General features: G+C 61.6%; 2 protein-coding genes across 2 annotated transcripts in view; both read right to left on the bottom strand.

Moving 5' to 3' along the window:
* Positions 1 to 3,360: 3,360 nt before the first annotated feature.
* Positions 3,361 to 9,660, bottom strand: BEST2 (bestrophin 2). The gene is made up of 9 exons (XM_058821353.1): positions 9,509 to 9,660; positions 9,314 to 9,408; positions 8,976 to 9,209; positions 8,050 to 8,204; positions 6,817 to 6,894; positions 6,312 to 6,464; positions 5,719 to 5,799; positions 4,589 to 4,740; positions 3,361 to 3,499 (listed from the first exon to the last, which is right to left on the bottom strand). Exons 1-9 carry the CDS (start codon positions 9,658 to 9,660, stop codon positions 3,361 to 3,363), a joined length of 1,239 nt encoding a protein of 412 aa, XP_058677336.1.
* Positions 9,661 to 12,032: 2,372 nt separating this feature from the next.
* GET3 (guided entry of tail-anchored proteins factor 3, ATPase) overlaps positions 12,033 to 17,198 on the bottom strand; it is a 7,237-nt gene continuing 2,071 nt past the window's right edge. Inside the window, 6 exon segments of the mRNA XM_058821496.1 lie at positions 12,033 to 12,101; positions 12,103 to 12,165; positions 13,379 to 13,576; positions 15,730 to 15,837; positions 16,061 to 16,211; positions 16,976 to 17,124. Coding sequence (XP_058677479.1) covers positions 12,033 to 12,101; positions 12,103 to 12,165; positions 13,379 to 13,576; positions 15,730 to 15,837; positions 16,061 to 16,211; positions 16,976 to 17,124 — 738 coding nt within the window.

Here is a 17,198-nt window from a genome sequence, read left to right as displayed (position 1 = left end):
CTGTTCCCTGTTAACCCCCGTTAACCCCCGTTAATTTCCCGTTATCCCTCAGGTCTGTGGCTCGGCGCGCTGCTCCGCGATTCCCGGTTCCCGTTAAGCCCCGTTAATCCCCGTTAATTTCCCGTTATCCCTCAGGTCTGTGGCTCGGCGCGCTGCTCCGCGATTCCCGGTTCCCGTTCCTGTTAACCCCCGTTAATTTCCCGTTATCCCGCAGCCCTGTGGCTCGGCGCGCTGCTCCGCGATTCCCGGTTCCCGTTCCCGTTAACCCCCGTTAATTTCCCGTTATCCCTCAGGTCTGTGGCTCGGCGCGCTGCTCCGCGATTCCCGGTTCCCGTTAATCCCCGTTAATTTCCCGTTATCCCTCAGGTCTGTGGCTCGGCGCGCTGCTCCGCGATTCCCGGTTCCCGTTAATCCCCGTTAATTTCCCGTTATCCCGCAGCCCTGTGGCTCGGCGCGCTGCTCCGCGATTCCCGGTTCCCGTTCCCGTTAACCCCCGTTAATTTCCCGTTATCCCGCAGGTCTGTGGCTCGGCGCGCTGCTCCGCGATTCCCGGTTCCCGTTAACCCCCGTTAATCCCCGTTAATTTCCCGTTATCCCGCAGGTCTGTGGCTCGGCGCGCTGCTCCGCGATTCCCGGTTCCCGTTAACCCCCGTTAATCCCCGTTAATTTCCCGTTATCCCGCAGGTCTGTGGCTCGGCGCGCTGCTCCGCGATTCCCGGTTCCCGTTAACCCCCGTTAACCCCCGTTAATTTCCCGTTATCCCGCAGGTCTGTGGCTCGGCGCGCTGCTCCGCGATTCCCGGTTCCCGTTAAGCCCCGTTAATCCCCGTTAATTTCCCGTTATCCCGCAGGTCTGTGGCTCGGCGCGCTGCTCCGCGATTCCCGGTTCCCGTTAACCCCCGTTAATCCCCGTTAATTTCCCGTTATCCCGCAGGTCTGTGGCTCGGCGCGCTGCTCCGCGATTACTCCTCGTCGCTGCGCGAAGCCGCCGCCTCCGCCCGCCGCCGCCCGTTGCTGGCGGCCGCGTCGCTGTCGGCGCTGGCGCTCGGCGCGGCGCTGGCGCGCTCGGTGCCGGACCGGGGCTCGCTGGAGGCGGCGGCGGTGGCGGCGGGGGCGGCGCTGGGGCGGCTCCCGCCGGGCTCGCGCAGCCCCCGGGCCGAGCGCCACGTGCGGCGGCTGCTGCGGCTGCGGGAGCGGCGCCGGCTCCGCGTGCGCAGCTTCGGCGTCGTGGCCGTGGCCGCCGCGGACCCGCACGGCGCCGAGCCCGCGCTGTACCGGGCGCGCTGCCCGCACCTGCGGCCGCGCCCGTGGCGCCGGGGCGCGCTGCTGGACCTCGGCTTCCTCGGCCGCTGGTGGCTGCTGGAGGCGGCGCTGCGCGACTGCGACGTCAACGAGGAGGAGTTCGCGGCGCTGCCGGAGCCGCTGCGGCGCCTGGAGCCCGGCGCGCTCCGCTCCGAGCGCAACGAGCGCCTGCACCGCGAGAGCCGCCGCGCCGTGCCGCTCAGCGACGCCGACGTCGGCGACGACGGGCAGTGAGGGGTTAATAAAAGGGTTTGGTGCGGTTCGAGAGTTCTGCGGGGATTTGTGCCAAAAAAAACCACCAAAAATCCCAGTGAACCCCCCCGAAAATCAATAAAACCGCCCCCAAAAAACCCTCAAAAAAAAAAAAAACCCCACCAAAAAACCCAGTGAACCCCCCCTGAAAATCAATAAAACCTCCCCCAAAAAACCCTCCAAAAAAAAAAAAAAAAAAACAAAAAACCCAGTGAAACCCCCCCCCCCGAAAATCAATAAAACCTCCCCCAAAAAACCCTAAAAAAAAAAAAAAAACCACCAAAAACCCAGCGAATCCCCCCCCCACCCCGAAAATCAATAACACCTCCCCCAAAAAACCCTCAAAAAAAAAAAAACCCCACCAAAAAACCCAGTGAAACCCCCCCCGAAAATCAATAAAACCTCCCCCAAAAAACCCTAAAAAAAAAAAAAACAACCCACCAAAAAACCCAGTGAACCCCCCCCCGAAAATCAATAAAACCTCCCCCAAAAAACCCTCCAAAAAAAAAAAAAAAACCACCAAAAACCCAGCGAATCCCCCCCCCTACCCCGAAAATCAATAAAACCTCCCCCAAAAAACCCTCAAAAAAAAAAAAAAAAAAAAAAAAAACAAAGAAAACCCCAAAAAAACCAGAAAGCCCCCAAAAAACCCAAACCGGGAGAGCCGCGGGGCCGCGCTGCTCAGCGACGCCGGCATCATCGGGGACGACGGGCAGTGAGGGGTCAATGAAGGGTTTGGTGCGGTTCGAGAGTTGTTGAGTTCTGCGGGCATTTGTCCGTCCCCCCCCCCCAAAAAAAACCCCCATAAAAATCCCAAAACCCCCCCAAAAAAACCCGCAAAAAAAATCACCCAAAAAAACTCCAAAAAACCTCCAAAATAAAAACTGAAAAAAAAAAAAAAAAACGAAAAAAACCCCCAAAATAACTCCAAAAATCCCAAAATGGGAGAGCTGCAGCGCCGTGCTGCTCAGCGAGGCCGGCATCGGGGGACGACGGGCAGTGAGGGGTTAATAAAAGGGTTTGGTGTGGTTTGCAGTTCTGCGGGGATTTGTCCCAAAAAAACCAAAAAAAACCCCAATAAAAACCCCCCAAAACCCAATAAAACCCACCCCAAAAAACCAAACAAAAACCCCCCCCCAAAAAAACCAACCAAACACAATTAAAACCCAAAACACTCCCAAAAACCAAAAAATAAAACAAAAAAACCCCCCCAAAAAACCCAAAAAACTCTAAAAACCAATAAGCCTCCCCCCCAAAAAAACCCAGAAAGTTCCAAAAAAAAAAAAAAAACAATGAAAAAAACCCCAATAAAAAAAACCCGAAACCGAAACAAAACAAAAAACCCAACTAAAAAAAAAAAAAATCCAACCAAAATAAAAACAAAAAATCCAAAACAAAACCCCCAAAACCCAAAGAAAACAAGAACAAAGGAAAAAAAAAAATCCCCAAAAAACCAAAAAAGAAGTGGAGGTGGAATTTTTGGATGTGGGATTTTGGGTGTGGAAATTCCCAGGTGGGCATTTGGGTGTTTATTGGGGTGGGTTTTGGGTGTTTTTTTGAGTGTTTCTTGGGTGTTTATTGAGATTTTTTGGGGGGTGGTTTTGAGGTGTTTTTGAGGGGTTTTTTTGGGTGTTTACTGAGATTTTTTGGGTGTTTATTGAGAGTTTTTTGAGGTGTTTTTTGAGGTTTTTTGGGGGGTATTTTTGAGGTGTTTATTGAGAGGTTTTTGGCTGTTTATTGAGGTTTTTTTGGTGTTTATTCAGGGGTTTTTTTGGGTGTTTCTCGCCCTCGGTTTCGGGGTCCCCCCTCAGACCTCCAGCTCGGTCTTGGGGTGCAGCAGCCGCCGCTCCTGGGGGTCTCCATTATCCGGGGGGGGGTCCAGGGGGTCCCCCGGGGGGTCCCCGAGCTCCTCCAGGGGCTGGAACTGCAAATCCTCCTTGGCCAGGCTGCGGAACGGGGGGCGCCCCAAAAAAGCCAAAAATCATCCCCAAAAAAGCCAAAAATCATCCCAAAATAACCAAAAATCATCCCCAAAAAAGCAAAAATCATCCCCCAAAATAACCAAAAATCATCCCCCAAAAAACCAAAAATCATCCCCCAAAATAACCAAAAATCATCCCCCAAAAAACCAAAAATCATCCCCAGAATAACCAAAAATCATCCCCCAAAAAACCAAAAATCATCCCCAAAATAACCAAAAGTCATCCCCAAAATAACCAAAATCATCCCAAAATAACCAAAAATCATCCCCCAAAAAACCAAAAATCATCCCCAAAATAACCAAAAGTCATCCCCAAAATAACCAAAATCATCCCAAAATAACCAAAAATCATCCCCCAAAATAACCAAAAATCATCCCCAAAAATAACCAAAAATCATCCCCAAAACAACCAAAAATCATCCCCCAAATAACCAAAATCATCCCAAAATAACCAAAATCATCCCCAGGGAACCCAAAAACCAAAATCGTCTCCAAAAAACCCAAAAAAAATCATCCCCGGGGAACCCCCAAAAAACCCAAAATCATCTCCAAAGAAACCAAAATCATTCCCAGGGAACCCCCAAAAAAACCCTCAAAAATCATCCCTAAATACCTCAAAAAAACCCCCAAAACCCTCCCTAAATACCCCCAAAAACCCCAAAATTCTCCCCAGAAACCCCCAAAAAACCCCCAAAAATCCCTCCCCAGGAACCCCCCAAAACCCAAAAATCCTCCCAAGAAATCCCCCCAAAACCCCAAATAGTCCCCAGAAACCCAAAAATCCTTACCAGAACCCCCAAAACCCTCCCTAAATACCCCAAAAACCCCAAAATTCTCCCCAGAAACCCCCAAAAAAACCCAAAATTCTCCCCAGAAACCCCCAAAAAACCCCCAAAAACCTCCCCAGAAACCCCCAAAAATCCGAAATCTCTCCCGGGTTTTGGGGAACCCCGGGATTTTGGGGGGATCCCGGGACTTTGGGCGGATCCTGGGGGGGGTTCCGGGGGGGTCCCGGTATTTTGGGTCGGGGGCGTTCGGGGGTCGCGCTGCTCACGTGACGTCGAAGGCGGAGCCGCGGAAGGGGCGGCGCGGGGGGGGCGCGGCCGCGGCCGTGTAGGGCGGGCGGGGGGCGGCGGCGTCCCAGAAGCGGTCCCGCTCCGGCTCCGGGACCGCCCCGTGCAGCTCGTCCACGGCCAGCATCGACACCTGCGGGCACCTGGGCGTCGTCCCCGACACGCCTGGGGGCACCTGGGGGCACCTCTGACACACCTGGGGGCATCCCCGACACGCCTGGGGGCACCTGGGGGTACCACTGATACACCTGGGGGCACCTGGGGGCATCTCTGACACACCTGGGGGCATCCCCGACACACCTGGGGGCATCCCCGACACACCTGGGGGCACCTGGGGGCATCCCTGACACACCTGGGGGCACCTGGGGGTACCACTGACACAACTGGGGGCACCTGGGGGTACCACTGATACACCTGGGGGCACCTGAGGGCACCCCTGACACACCTGGGGGCACCTGGGGGTACCACTGATACACCTGGGGGGCACCTGGGGGCACCCCTGACACACCTGGGGGCACCTCTGACACACCTGGGCACACCTGGGGACACCTCTGACACACCTGGGCGTCATCCCCGACACGCCTGGGGGCACCTGGGGGTACCACTGATACACCTGGGGGCACCTGGGGGTACCACTGATACACCTGGGGGCACCTGGGGGCATCTCTGACACACCTGGGGGCACCTGGGCGTCGTCCCCGACACACATGGGGGCACCTGGGGGCACCACTGATACACCTGGGGGCGCCTCTGGCACACCTGGGGGCATCCCTGACACACCTGGGGGCACCTCTGATACACCTGGGGGCATCCCTGACACACCTGGGCACACTTGGGGGCATCCCTGACACACCTGGACACACCTGGGGGTACCACTGACACACCTGGGGGCATCTCTGACACGCCTGGGGGCACCTGGGGGTACCACTGATACACCTGGGGGCACCTCTGACACACCTGGGGTCATCCCTGACACACCTGGGGGCACCTCTGACACACGTGGGGGCAATTCTGACACACCTGGGGGCATCCCTAACACACCTGCGGGCATCCCTGACACACCTGGGCAAACAGACCCCCCCACAAACCACCTGTGCCCCCCTGCACTCACCTGGAAGTTGCGGTCGATCAGGGTGTTGGTCTCGAAGTCGTCATCATCCTCCCCGAAAGGGTTAATGAGCTGCTCTGCCACCTGCGGGTGCCAGCACGGGGTCAGGTGTGTGCCCAGGTGTGCCCAGGTGTGCTCCCCATGCCCCCCGGTGTGCCCCAGGTGTGCCCAGGTGTGCTCCCCATGCCCCCCGGTGTGCCCAGGTGTGCCCCAGGTGTATCCCATGTGTGCCCAGGTGTGCCCCAGGTGTGTCCCCCATGCCCCCAGCCGTACCCCAGGTGTGCCCAGGTGCGCCCAGGTGTACCTTGAGCCATCCCACGTAGAAGAAGAACTGCAGCAAGGTGAACACGGGCATGCCCAGGTGTATCCCAGGTGTGCCCAGGTGTGCCCAGGCGTGTCCCCCATGCCCCCAGCCGTACCCCAGGTGTGCCCAGGTGCGCCCAGGTGTACCTTGAGCCATCCCACGTAGAAGAAGAACTGCAGCAAGGTGAACACGGGCATGCCCAGGTGTATCCCAGGTGTGCCCAGGTGTGCCCAGGCGTGTCCCCCATGCCCCCAGCCGTACCCCAGGTGTGCCCAGGTGCGCCCAGGTGTACCTTGAGCCATCCCACGTAGAAGAAGAACTGCAGCAAGGTGAACACGGGCACGCCCAGGTCCAGCTCGTGCCCGGGGTAGCCCTGGGCGGGGTCCAGGAACTGCCGGCCCACCAGGCAGGTGAGGAAAAAGGTGTACACGGCGATGGTGACCACCTGGGACAGACAGACAGACAGACAGGGGGACAGGTGAGGAAAAAGGTGTACACGGCGATAGTGACCACCTGGGACAGACAGACAGACAGACAGGGGGACACGGTCACCACTGGGGCTGGGGGCACCTCGCTGTCACCCCTGTGTCACCTCCATGTCACCCCCCAGGTGTCCCCAGGTATCCCCCAGGTGTCTTCAGCCCTGTCCCAGGTGTCCCCTCGTTGTCCCCACGTGTCCCCTGAGGATGCTCCCAAGTGTCCCCAGCCCCGTCCCAGGTGTCGCCCAGGTGTCCCCTCACTCCCCCCGGGTGTCCCCAGGTGCCCCCCGTGCCCACCTGGGTGCCCCCCGTGCCCACCTGCGTGTACACCAGCGGGACGCTGATCCAGTCGTAGTGGAACAGGAGGCTGCAGTGGGCCCGGAACCGGTTCAGCTCCTGGGGGGGACCGGGGGGGGTCTCAGGGGGGTCTCAGGAGGGTTTGGGGAGGGGTCTCAGGGGGTTTTAGGGGGTCCCAGGTACCTCCATGAGCAGCTTGAGCGCGCAGTCGTCCCCGATGCGCCCCGGGTGGAGGTTCAGGGGGGTTTAGGGGGTCCCGGGGGTCTCAGGGGATTCAGGGGGGTTTAGGGGGGGGATCCTGGGGGTCTCAGGGGGTCCCAGTGGGGTGCAGGGGGTGGTTCTGGGGGTCCCGGGGGTCCCAGGTACCTCCATGAGCAGCTTGAGCGCGCAGTCGTCCCCGATGCTCCACGGGTGGAGGTTCAGGGGGGTTTAGGGGGTCCCGGGGGTCTCAGGGGGTTCAGGGGAGGGGTCTCAGGAGGGTTTGGGGAGGGGTCTCAGGGGGGTCCCGGGGGTCTCAGGTACCTCCATGAGCAGCTTGAGCGTGCAGTCATCCCCAATGCACCCCGGGTGGAGGTTCAGGGGGGTTTAGGGGGTCCCGGGGGTCTCAGGGGATTCAGGGGGGTTTAGGGGGGGATCCCGGGGATCTCAGGGGGTTCAGGGGGGTTTAGGGGAGGGGTCTCAGGGGGTTTTAGGGGGTCCCAGGTACCTCCATGAGCAGCTTGAGCGCGCAGTCGTCCCCGATGCGCCCCGGGTGGAGGTTCAGGGGGGTTTAGGGGGTCCCGGGGGTCTCAGGGGATTCAGGGGGGTTTAGGGGGGGGATCCTGGGGGTCTCAGGGGGTCCCAGTGGGGTGCAGGGGGTGGTTCTGGGGGTCCCGGGGGTCCCAGGTACCTCCATGAGCAGCTTGAGCGTGCAGTCGTCCCCGATGCTCCCCGGGTGGAGGTTCAGGGGGGTTTAGGGGGTCCCGGGGGTCTCAGGGGATTCAGGGGGGTTTAGGGGGGGATCCCGGGGGTCTCAGGGGGTTCAGGGGGGTTTAGGGGGTCTCAGAAGGGTTTGGGGAGGGGTCTCAGGGGGTTTTAGGGGCTCCCAGGTACCTCCATGAGCAGCTTGAGCGCGCAGTCGTCCCCGATGCGCCCCGGGTGGAGGTTCAGGGGGGTTTAGGGGGTCCCGGGGGTCTCAGGGGGTTCAGGGGGGTTTAGGGGGTCTCAGAAGGGTTTGGGGAGGGGTCTCAGGGGGTTTTAGGGGCTCCCAGGTACCTCCATGAGCAGCTTGAGCGCGCAGTCGTCCCCGATGCGCCCCTCCTGCCGCGCCCGCCCCGCCAGCGCCCCGAACCAAACGCACGGAACCCAGAACTTGTTGTAGGGAGAGCGCAGAGCCTCGAGGCGGCGCCGCTCCTCCCGCGTCAGGAACCCTGCGGGACACCGGGGCGACGTCATCACTGGGCTGTGACGTCACCGCTGAGCGGCGACGTCACCCACTGAGTGATTACGTAATACCTGAGCTGTGACGGCATTCCTGAGCCGTGACATCACCTCTGAGCTGTGACGTCAGACCCGAGCGGTTTCCTGAGCTGGGACGTCAACCCTGAACTGTGACGTCACCCCTGAGCTGTGACATCACCCTGAGCCATGATGTCACCCCTGAGCTGTGACGTCACCCCTGAGCCGTGATGTCACTCCTGAGCTGTGACGTAATTCCTGAGCCGCGTCCATACCCCTGAATGGTGACATCACACCTGAGCCACGAGGTCATGCACTGAGCGATGATGACATCACTCCTGAGCCGTGACATCACCCTACGCTGCTCTGACATCCTGGTGACATCGCTGGTCACTCATTGGCCCACGCCACACAGTCAGTGGTCACTCAATGGTCAGCCCCTGGTCACTCAATGGTCAGGCCCTGGTCACTCAGGGGTCACTCGGGGGTCACTCAATGGTCACTCAGGGGTCACTCAATGGTCAGGCCCTGGTCACTCAATGGTCACTCGGGGGTCACTCGGGGGTCACTCACCGGCCTGTACCGGGTGGTCAGTGGTGGGGAACCGTTTGTACACCGGCGTGCTGACGGCCCTGAGCACGAGCAGCGCCGCCAGGCTCCCGTAGCGCAGCAGCCCCTGGTCACTCAATGGTCACTCAATGGTCACTCAATGGTCACTCGGGGGTCACTCGGGGGTCACTCACCGGCCTGTACCAGGTGGTCAGTGGTGGGGAATCTCTTGTACACCGGCGTGCTGACGGCCCTGAGCACGAGCAGCGCCGCCAGGCTCCCGTAGCGCAGCAGCGTCCGGCGCAGCAGCCGCCCCCGCGCGTCCGAGCCCCTCACGCTGCTGCCCACGGCCACCATGAGCCCGTCCGGGGCCGGCACCGTGCGGAACTGCCCCCACCAGCGCTCCAGCACCAGCGCCACGTAAAAACCTGCGGGAGTGGGGGATACTGGGGGATACTGGGAGGGAATGGGGGATCCCGGGGGTCCCGGGGGTCCCGGGGGTCCGGGGGGGGGGGGGGGTCCCGGCTCTCACCGAGCACGAAGGACACGGGGATCAGCTCGGCCGATTTGTCGCAGTACAGCACCAGCTTCTCGAAGAGGCGCCGCTGCTCCTCGGACAGCAGGAACCTGGCGGGGACCCGGCCCTGTCACCGGCCCTGTCACCGGCCCTGTCGCCGGCCCGGCCCCCCGGCGTCCCCGTGTCACCCCCGGCGTCCCCGTGTGTCACCGGTAGGCCAGGCTGAGCCCCAGGTAGGCCGCGAGGAACAGCAGCAGCTCCCGGTACAGCAGTTTGTAGATGCTCCCGCGCCACAGCAGCAGCAGCCGCGAGAAGCCCCCGAAGCGCGCGGTGGCCACGCGGGACGTGTAGGTGACGGTCATGGGGACGGACGGACGGACAGACGGACACCTGGGGGACACGGGGACGTGTGGGTGACGGTCATGGGGACGGACGGACGGACAGACGGACACCTGGGGGACACGGGGACGTGTGGGTGACGGTCATGGGGACGGACGGACGGACAGACGGACACCTGGGGGACAGAGGGACAGCTGAGGGACACAGGAACATGTAGGTAACTGTCATGGGGACAGACGGACGGACAGACGGACACCTGGGGGACACGGGGACGTGTGGGTGACGGTCATGGGGACGGACGGACGGACAGACGGACACCTGGGGGACACGGGGACGTGTGGGTGACGGTCATGGGGACGGACGGACGGACACACGGACACCTGGGGGACACGGGGACGTGTGGGTGACTGTCATGGGGACGGACGGACGGACACACGGACACCTGGGGGACACGGGGACGTGTGGGTGACTGTCATGGGGACGGACGGACGGACACACGGACACCTGGGGGACAGAGGGACAGCTGAGGGACACAGGAACATGTAGGTAACTGTCATGGGGACAGACGGACGGACAGACGGACACCTGGGGGACACGGGGACGTGTGGGTGACGGTCATGGGGACGGACGGACGGACACACGGACACCTGGGGGACACGGGGATGTGTGGGTGACGGTCATGGGGACGGACGGACGGACACACGGACACCTGGGGGACAGAGGGACAGCTGAGGGACACAGGGACACCTGAGGGACAGAGTGAGACACCTGAGGGACACAGGGACTTGTAGGTGACGGTCATGGGGACGGACGGACGGACAGACGGACACCTGTGGGACACGGGGACGTGTGGGTGACGGTCATGGGGACAGACAGACACCTGAGGGACACCTGGCCACAACGGGCACAGCACTGCCACCCCCCCGCTCCCTCCCTTTGTCCCCCTCCTCACCTGCGGCCACCGGGGCCCCGGTTCCGTGGTCGCTGCCCTGGCCCGAGCTCTGCAGCCACCGGGGCTCGGAGCTCCGTGGTCACCGGGGGTCCAACCTCTGTGACCACCCCCGGTCCCGGTTCTGCGGCCACCCCCGGTCCCGGTTCCGTGGTCACCGGGGCTTGGAGCTCTGTGGTCACCTCTGGTCCGAGCTCTGCGGCCACCGCCCCGGTCCCCGTCCCGTGGTCAGCCCCGGTTCTGTGGTCACCGGGTGTCCGAGCTCCGTGACCACCCCCGGTCCGAGCTCTGCGGTCACCGCCCCGGTCCCGGTGTCCCCGCCCCGCTCCGTCCCTTTTATCGCGTCGGGGCCGGGCCGGCCCGCGGGGGGCGACCCCGAGGGGACATTGGGGGGGGGGGGGGGGGGGGGAGGGGACACGGGGACATTGGGGGGGGGGTCGGTCCTGCTCCGGCCCCCCGGGAGTGACCGCGCCGGTCCGGCCGGTCCCGAACGGCCCCCGAGGGCACGGGGGGGTTAATTTAGAGAGGGGGCGCTGTTCGGTGTCCCGGGGGGGTATTTCGGGTCCGGGGGGGTATTTCGGGTCCGGGGGGGTTATTTTGGGGTCGGGGGGGGGGAGGGTTGTTCTCAGGTCAGGGTGTTGTTTTGGGATCCGGGTTTTTTTTTGGGGGGGGCCGGGGGGGCTGTTTTGGGTCCGGAGAGGTGTTTTAGGGGTCCGGGGGGATTAATTTGGGGACAGGAGGGATTGTTTTAGGGTATTTTGGGGCCGGGGAGGTTAATTTTGGGTCCGGGGGGGTTAATTTTGGTGCCGGGGGGGTCCATTTGTTTGTGTCGTCCCCCCCCCCCGCTGCCCTGGCTCGGTGCCGGTGGCCTCGGGCCAGCACCGGGGACAGATCCCAGCGGGGGGGGGGCACGGGGACAGGACACGGGAGGGGGGGGGCGGCCACGGGGACCCCCCCCCAAAACATCCCCGGCCCCCCTTTGACCCCCCCCGGGACCCCCCCCGGGCCCGCGCCCCCCACCCGTTAATCCGCCGTTAATGAGGCGCCCCCGGGTCCGCGGGCTCGGGGCCAGCGGCGCTGACGTCACCGCCCAAAATCCATCCGGACCCCCCCCCCCCCCAAATTCACCCCAGGACCCTCAAAGTCCATCCAGACCCCCCCCCCAAATCCACCAGGACCCCCCCAAACCCGCACCCCACACTCAATTCTTGCTTCTCAAATTTATTATTTACACGCCCCCGCCCCTCTCCGGGAGGGGGTCCCACCTCCGCCCCCCCCTCCCCAAAATTGGGGGGGGGTCCGCACAGCCCCGGGGGGGGGGGGGGGGGGGGAGGGGACAGGGCAGAACCGCCCCCCCCTCCCCCCTGGGGGGGCATAAATAGGGGCTGTGCTCCCCCCTCGGGAATGAGGGGGGTTTTGGGGGGTCCCGGGGGGTTTCTGGGGGGGTTATTTGGGGCTGGGGGGCTGGTAGGGGTCCAGCAGGAGGGAGCTGAAGGTGTTGACCTTGTCCCCCCCCCCGCACCTCGTGGGGCAGCAGCGGCAGCTTCACGATGTGGAAATCCTCGTACAGGTCCTCCATCTGCGGGGGGGGGGGCAGCGATGGGACCCCCAAAAATCCCACCCTGAGACCCCCCCGGGCCGAAATTCCCCTCCCCAAATCCCGGGCCTGGCTCCTCCCTCAGTCTGGGCGGGGCCAGCCCCATAAGAAACCAAAAAAACTTAATAAAAACCCAATAAAACCCAACGAAACCCCCCCAAAAACCCAATAGAAACTCAAAAAAAAAAAAAAAAAAAACAACAAAAGCCCCCAAAAAAAGCTCCAGTAAAAACCCAATAAAAACCCCAAAAATCCCCAAAATCCATCCCGGGTCCCCCCATCCAGCGACTTGCCCTAAACCCCTTTTTAACCCCATAAACCCCTTCCTAACCCCATAAACCCCTTTGTAACCCCCTTTTAACCCCTTTTTAACCCCCCAGGTGTGCTCAGCTGCTCCAGATACTCGCCCTAAACCCCTTTTTAACCCCTTAAACCCCTTTTTAACCCCTTCTTAGCCCCTTTCCACCCCCCAGCTGCTCTTACCTGGTCCAGGTACTTGGCCTGGATCTTGAGGCGCGCCTCGCACATGGCCAGCTCCTTTTTAACCCCTTAAACCCCTTTTTAACCCCTTAAACCTCTTTTTAACCCCTTAAACCCCTTTTTAGCCCCTTAAACCCCTTTTTAGCTCCTTAAACCCCTTTTTAACCCCTTAAACCCCTTTTTAGCTCCTTAAACCCCTTTTTAACCCCTTAAGCCTCTTTCGAGCCCCTCCAGGTGCGCTCACCTGGTCCAGGTACTTGGCCTGGATCTTGAGGTGTGCCTCGCACATGGCCAGCTCCTTTTTAACCCCTTAAACCCCTTTTTAGCTCCTTAAACCCCTTTTTAACCCTTTAAACCCCTTTCTAGCCAATTAAACCCCTTTTTAACCCTTTAAACCTCTTTCTAGCCGCTCCAGGTGCGCTCACCTGGTCCAGGTGCTTGGCCTGGATCTTGTGGCGCGCCTCGCACATGGCCAACTCCTTTTTAACCCCTTAAACCCCTTAAACCCCTTTTTAGCCCCTTAAACCCCTTTTTAACCCCTTAAACCTCTTTCGAGCCCCTCCAGGTGCGCTCACCTGGTCCAGGTACTTGGCCTGGATCTTGAGGTGTGCCTCGCACATGGCCAGCTCCTTTTTAACCCCTTAAACCCCTTTTTAGCTCCTTAAACCCCTTTTTAACCCCTTAAGCCTCTTTCCGCCCCCCCAGGTGCTCTTACCTGGTCCAGGTACTTGGCCTGGATCTTGTGGCGCGCCTCGCACATGCGGCAGGGCCGCAGCGGGTCGGGGAACACGAGCTGGTTCACCACGATGTTGTGCGTGTCGATGCGGCACTTGGCCAGCTCCTGGATCAGCCGCTCCGTCTCGTACAGCGACAGGAACTCGGCGATGCACACGCAGATGAAGGTGGTCTGCTCCTGGGGACACATGGGGACATTGGGGACAGCGTTGGGGACACTGGGGACACCATTGACATCATTGGGGACAGCACTGAGATCATTGGGGACAGCAGGGACAGCATTGACGCAGCGACAGGAGCTCGGCGATGCACACGCAGATAGAACGCGGTCTGCTGCTGGGGACACCGTTGGGGACAGCGTTGGGAACATTGGGGACAGCGTTGGGGACATTGGGGACACCATTGACATCACTGGGGACAGCACTGAGATCATTGGGGACAGCGTTGGGGACATTGGGGACAGCAGGGATAGCATTGACGCAGCGACAGGAGCTCGGCGATGCACACGCAGATAGAACGCAGTCTGCTGCTGGGGACACCGTTGGGGACATTGGGGACAGCGTTGGGGACATTGGGGACACCACTGACATCATTGGGGACACCATTGACATCATTGGGGACACCATTGACATCATTGGGGACAGCATTGACATCATTGGGGACACCATTGACATCATTGGGGATAGCAGGGACAGCATTGACGCAGCGACAGGAGCTCGGCGATGCACACGCAGATAGAACGCGGTCTGCTCCTGGGGACAGCGTTGGGGACAGCATTGGGGGACATTGGGGACAGCGTTGGGGACATTGGGGACACCATTGACATCATTGGGGACAGCACTGAGATCATTGGGGACAGCAGGGACAGCATTGACGCAGCGACAGGAGCTCGGCGATGCACATGCAGATGAACGTGGTCTGCTCCTGGGGGGACATGGGGACAGCCCTGGGGACATTGGGGACACTGGGGACAAGGGCACGGTGACAGCACAGCCAGCAGTACAAGGACACAGAGACAGACAGCAGGACAGAAGACAGACGGACAGGGCTCTGAGGGCTCCCTGTCCCCACCCTGCTCTCAGAGGCGCTCCTGCCTTATCCCTGTCCCCATCTTTATCCCTGTCCCCAGCACTGTCCCCATCTTTACTGCTATCTTTTCCCCCAGGGCTCCCTGTCCCTGTCCCCATCCCTGGGCTCCCTGACCTTGTCCCCATCTTTATCACTGCCCCCAGGGCTCCCTGTCCCTGTCCCTGTCCCCGCCCGTCCCCCTGGGCTTTATTCCCCTCAGGAATGTGCCCGGACTGGCTCAGCCCCAGCCCCATCCCCATTCCCCCCAGTGCCCCCCAGTCCCTCCCAGTGCTCCCAGTCCCCGTTTTCCCCATTCCCCTCAGGCCTTCCCAGTCCCTCCCAGTCCCTCCCAGTCCCCCAACTCCCCTTCAGTCTCCCCAGCCCCTCCAGTCCCTCCCAGTGCTCCCCAGTCCCCCCCAGTTCCCCATTTTCCCCATTCCCCACAGGCCTCCCCAGTCACCCCCAGTGCCCCCCAGTCCCTCCCAGTGCTCCCAGTCCCCAATCCCCCCCCCATTCCCCCCAGTGCTCCCAATCCCCCCAGTCCCTCCCAGTCTCCCCCAGTTCCCCCAGTCCCCATTTTCCCCATTCACTCCATTCCCCCAGTCCCCTCCAGTCCCCCCACTCCCCTTCAGTCTCCCCATTCCCCCAGTCCCTCCCATTGCCCCCCATTCCCCCAGTCCCCCCCATTGCCCCCCATTCCCCCAGTCCCCCCCAGTCCCTCCCATTGCCCCCCATTCCCCAATCCCCCCCATTCCCCTCCCATTGCCCCCCATTCCCCCAGTCCCCCCCATTGCCCCCCATTCCCCCAATCCCCCCCATTGCCCCCCATTGCCCCAGTCCCCCCCATTGCCCCCCATTGCCCCCCATTCCCCCAGTCCCCCCCATTGCCCCCCATTCCCCCAGTCCCCCCCAGTCCCCCCCATTGCCCCCCATTCCCCCAGTCCCTCCCATTGCCCCCCATTCCCCCCCATTGTCCCCCATTGCCCCAGTCCCCCCCATTGTCCCCCATTCCCCCAGTCCCCCCCCATTCCCCCCCATTGTCCCCCATTGCCCCAGTCCCCCCCCATTGCCCCCCATTCCCCCAGTCCCCCCCATTCCCCCCCATTGCCCCCCATTCTCCCAGTCCCCCCCATTGTCCCCCATTCCCCCAGTCCCCCCCATTCCCCCCCATTGCCCCCCATTCCCCCAGTCCCCCCCAGTCCCCCCCATTGCCCCCCATTCCCCCAGTCCCCCCCAGTCCCCCCCATTGCCCCCCACTCTCACCGGGTCCTTGAACTGCTCGCTGACCGAGCGGATCACGGGCAGCGTCTCCTCCAGCTTGGACGCCAGCTGGTCGGCGTTCATGTCCCCCAGCCCCAGCATGTTACACATCTGGGAGGGGGGGGGGGGGACAGGGCTGTGAGACCCCAGGCCCAACTCCCACCCCCGTGAACCCCCAGCCCCAATTCCCACCCTTGAAACGCCCCCAGGATCCCCACGGCCCCGGCACGTTACGCATCTGTGAGAGGGGGGACGGGGCTGTGAGACCCCCAATGGGAGTGCCCAGCCCCAAATCTCCCCCCTGGGACCCCCCGGGACCCCTCCCCAGCCCCACCTGTGAGATGAAGGGGCTGATCTGGTTCTTGATCTGCATCAGCCTGCCCAGGCCCCTCTCCACGATGGTGGGGAAGTTGAGCAGACGCAGCGTGTGCCCCGTGGGCGCCGTGTCGAACACAACCACCGAGAAATTCATGCCCTTCACCAGCCTGGGGGGGGGGGCAGCAGCGGTCAGGGGGGATGTGGAGACCCCTCCCCGTGCTCAGGTGAGAGCTACCTGTGCGCTTAAACCCCTCCTGAACCCCCCAAACCACCCCTCGTACCTGCAGGTTAGTGTTACCCCGCACAATTCATCCCCTTCACCAGCCTGGGGGGCACGGGGGGTCAGCAGGGGTGTGGAGACCCCTCCCCATGCTCAGGTGACAGTTACCTGTCTGAATCTTTGGTCTGAACCCCTCCTGAAGCCCCAAAGCATCCCCTAAATCCCATCCCCAGGTGAGCGTTACCTTTCACCATTCATCTCCTTCATCAGTCTGGGGGCCCTGGAGACCCCTCCCCACACCCAGGTGAGAGTTACCTGTCCACTCAAACCGCTCCTGAACCCCCTAAACCACCTTCCACACCCCCAGGTGAGCATTACCTGTCTGAATCTTTGGCCTAAACCTCTCTTGCGCCCTGAGAATTCCCCCCCTACACCCTCAGGTGAGCCTTACCTGTTCACTTAAACCCCTCCTGAACCCCCAAATCCCACCCCACACCCCAGAGGAGCATCACCTACCCACTCAAACCTCTTTTTAACCCTTTAAATCCCACCCCACACCCCAGGTGAGCCCCCCCAGGCCCAGGTAATCCTCCCCCAGGTGAGCCCCCAGCCCCACCTCATGACCTCGGCGTAGCTCATGGCCCCATCCCAGCCCCCCAGGTGAGGCTCAGGTGACCCCCCCCAGCCCCCCAGGTGAGCCCCCAGCCCCACCTCATGACCTCGGCGTAGCTCATGGCCTCGTCGATGCCCGGGAAGGCGCTCATGGCCTCCTGCATCATCTTCTTGCCCATGCTGAGCACGTTGTCCTCCTCAAAGAACTCGTCCGGGAGCTCCGCCACGCCCAGGCTGGGGTCGATCTCCTGGGAGGAGACATTGGGGACAGTGAGGGGACACTGGGGACATCGAGGGGATTTGGGACAGTGGGGACATCCAG

The sequence above is a fragment of the Ammospiza caudacuta genome, chromosome 29 (genome assembly GCF_027887145.1).
Source record: "Ammospiza caudacuta isolate bAmmCau1 chromosome 29, bAmmCau1.pri, whole genome shotgun sequence".
NCBI lineage: Eukaryota > Metazoa > Chordata > Aves > Passeriformes > Passerellidae > Ammospiza > Ammospiza caudacuta.
Note: the sequence above shows the minus strand (reverse complement) of the source record. Positions and strands in the feature narration are given on the sequence as shown.

What these genes read in the sequence shown, in the direction of transcription:
- BEST2 (XM_058821353.1), bottom strand. Translation starts at nt 9,660, where the DNA reads ATGACCGTCACCTACACGTCCCGCGTGGCCACCGCGCGCTTCGGGGGC. An exon ending in TGACCACCTGGTACAGGCCG is followed by an intron (nt 8,205 to 8,975) that starts GTGAGTGACCCC and finishes GGTGTCCCGCAG; the next exon opens with GGTTCCTGACGCGGGAGGAG. An exon ending in GGCTCCGCCTTCGACGTCAC is followed by an intron (nt 3,500 to 4,588) that starts GTGAGCAGCGCG and finishes CCCGTTCCGCAG; the next exon opens with CCTGGCCAAGGAGGATTTGC.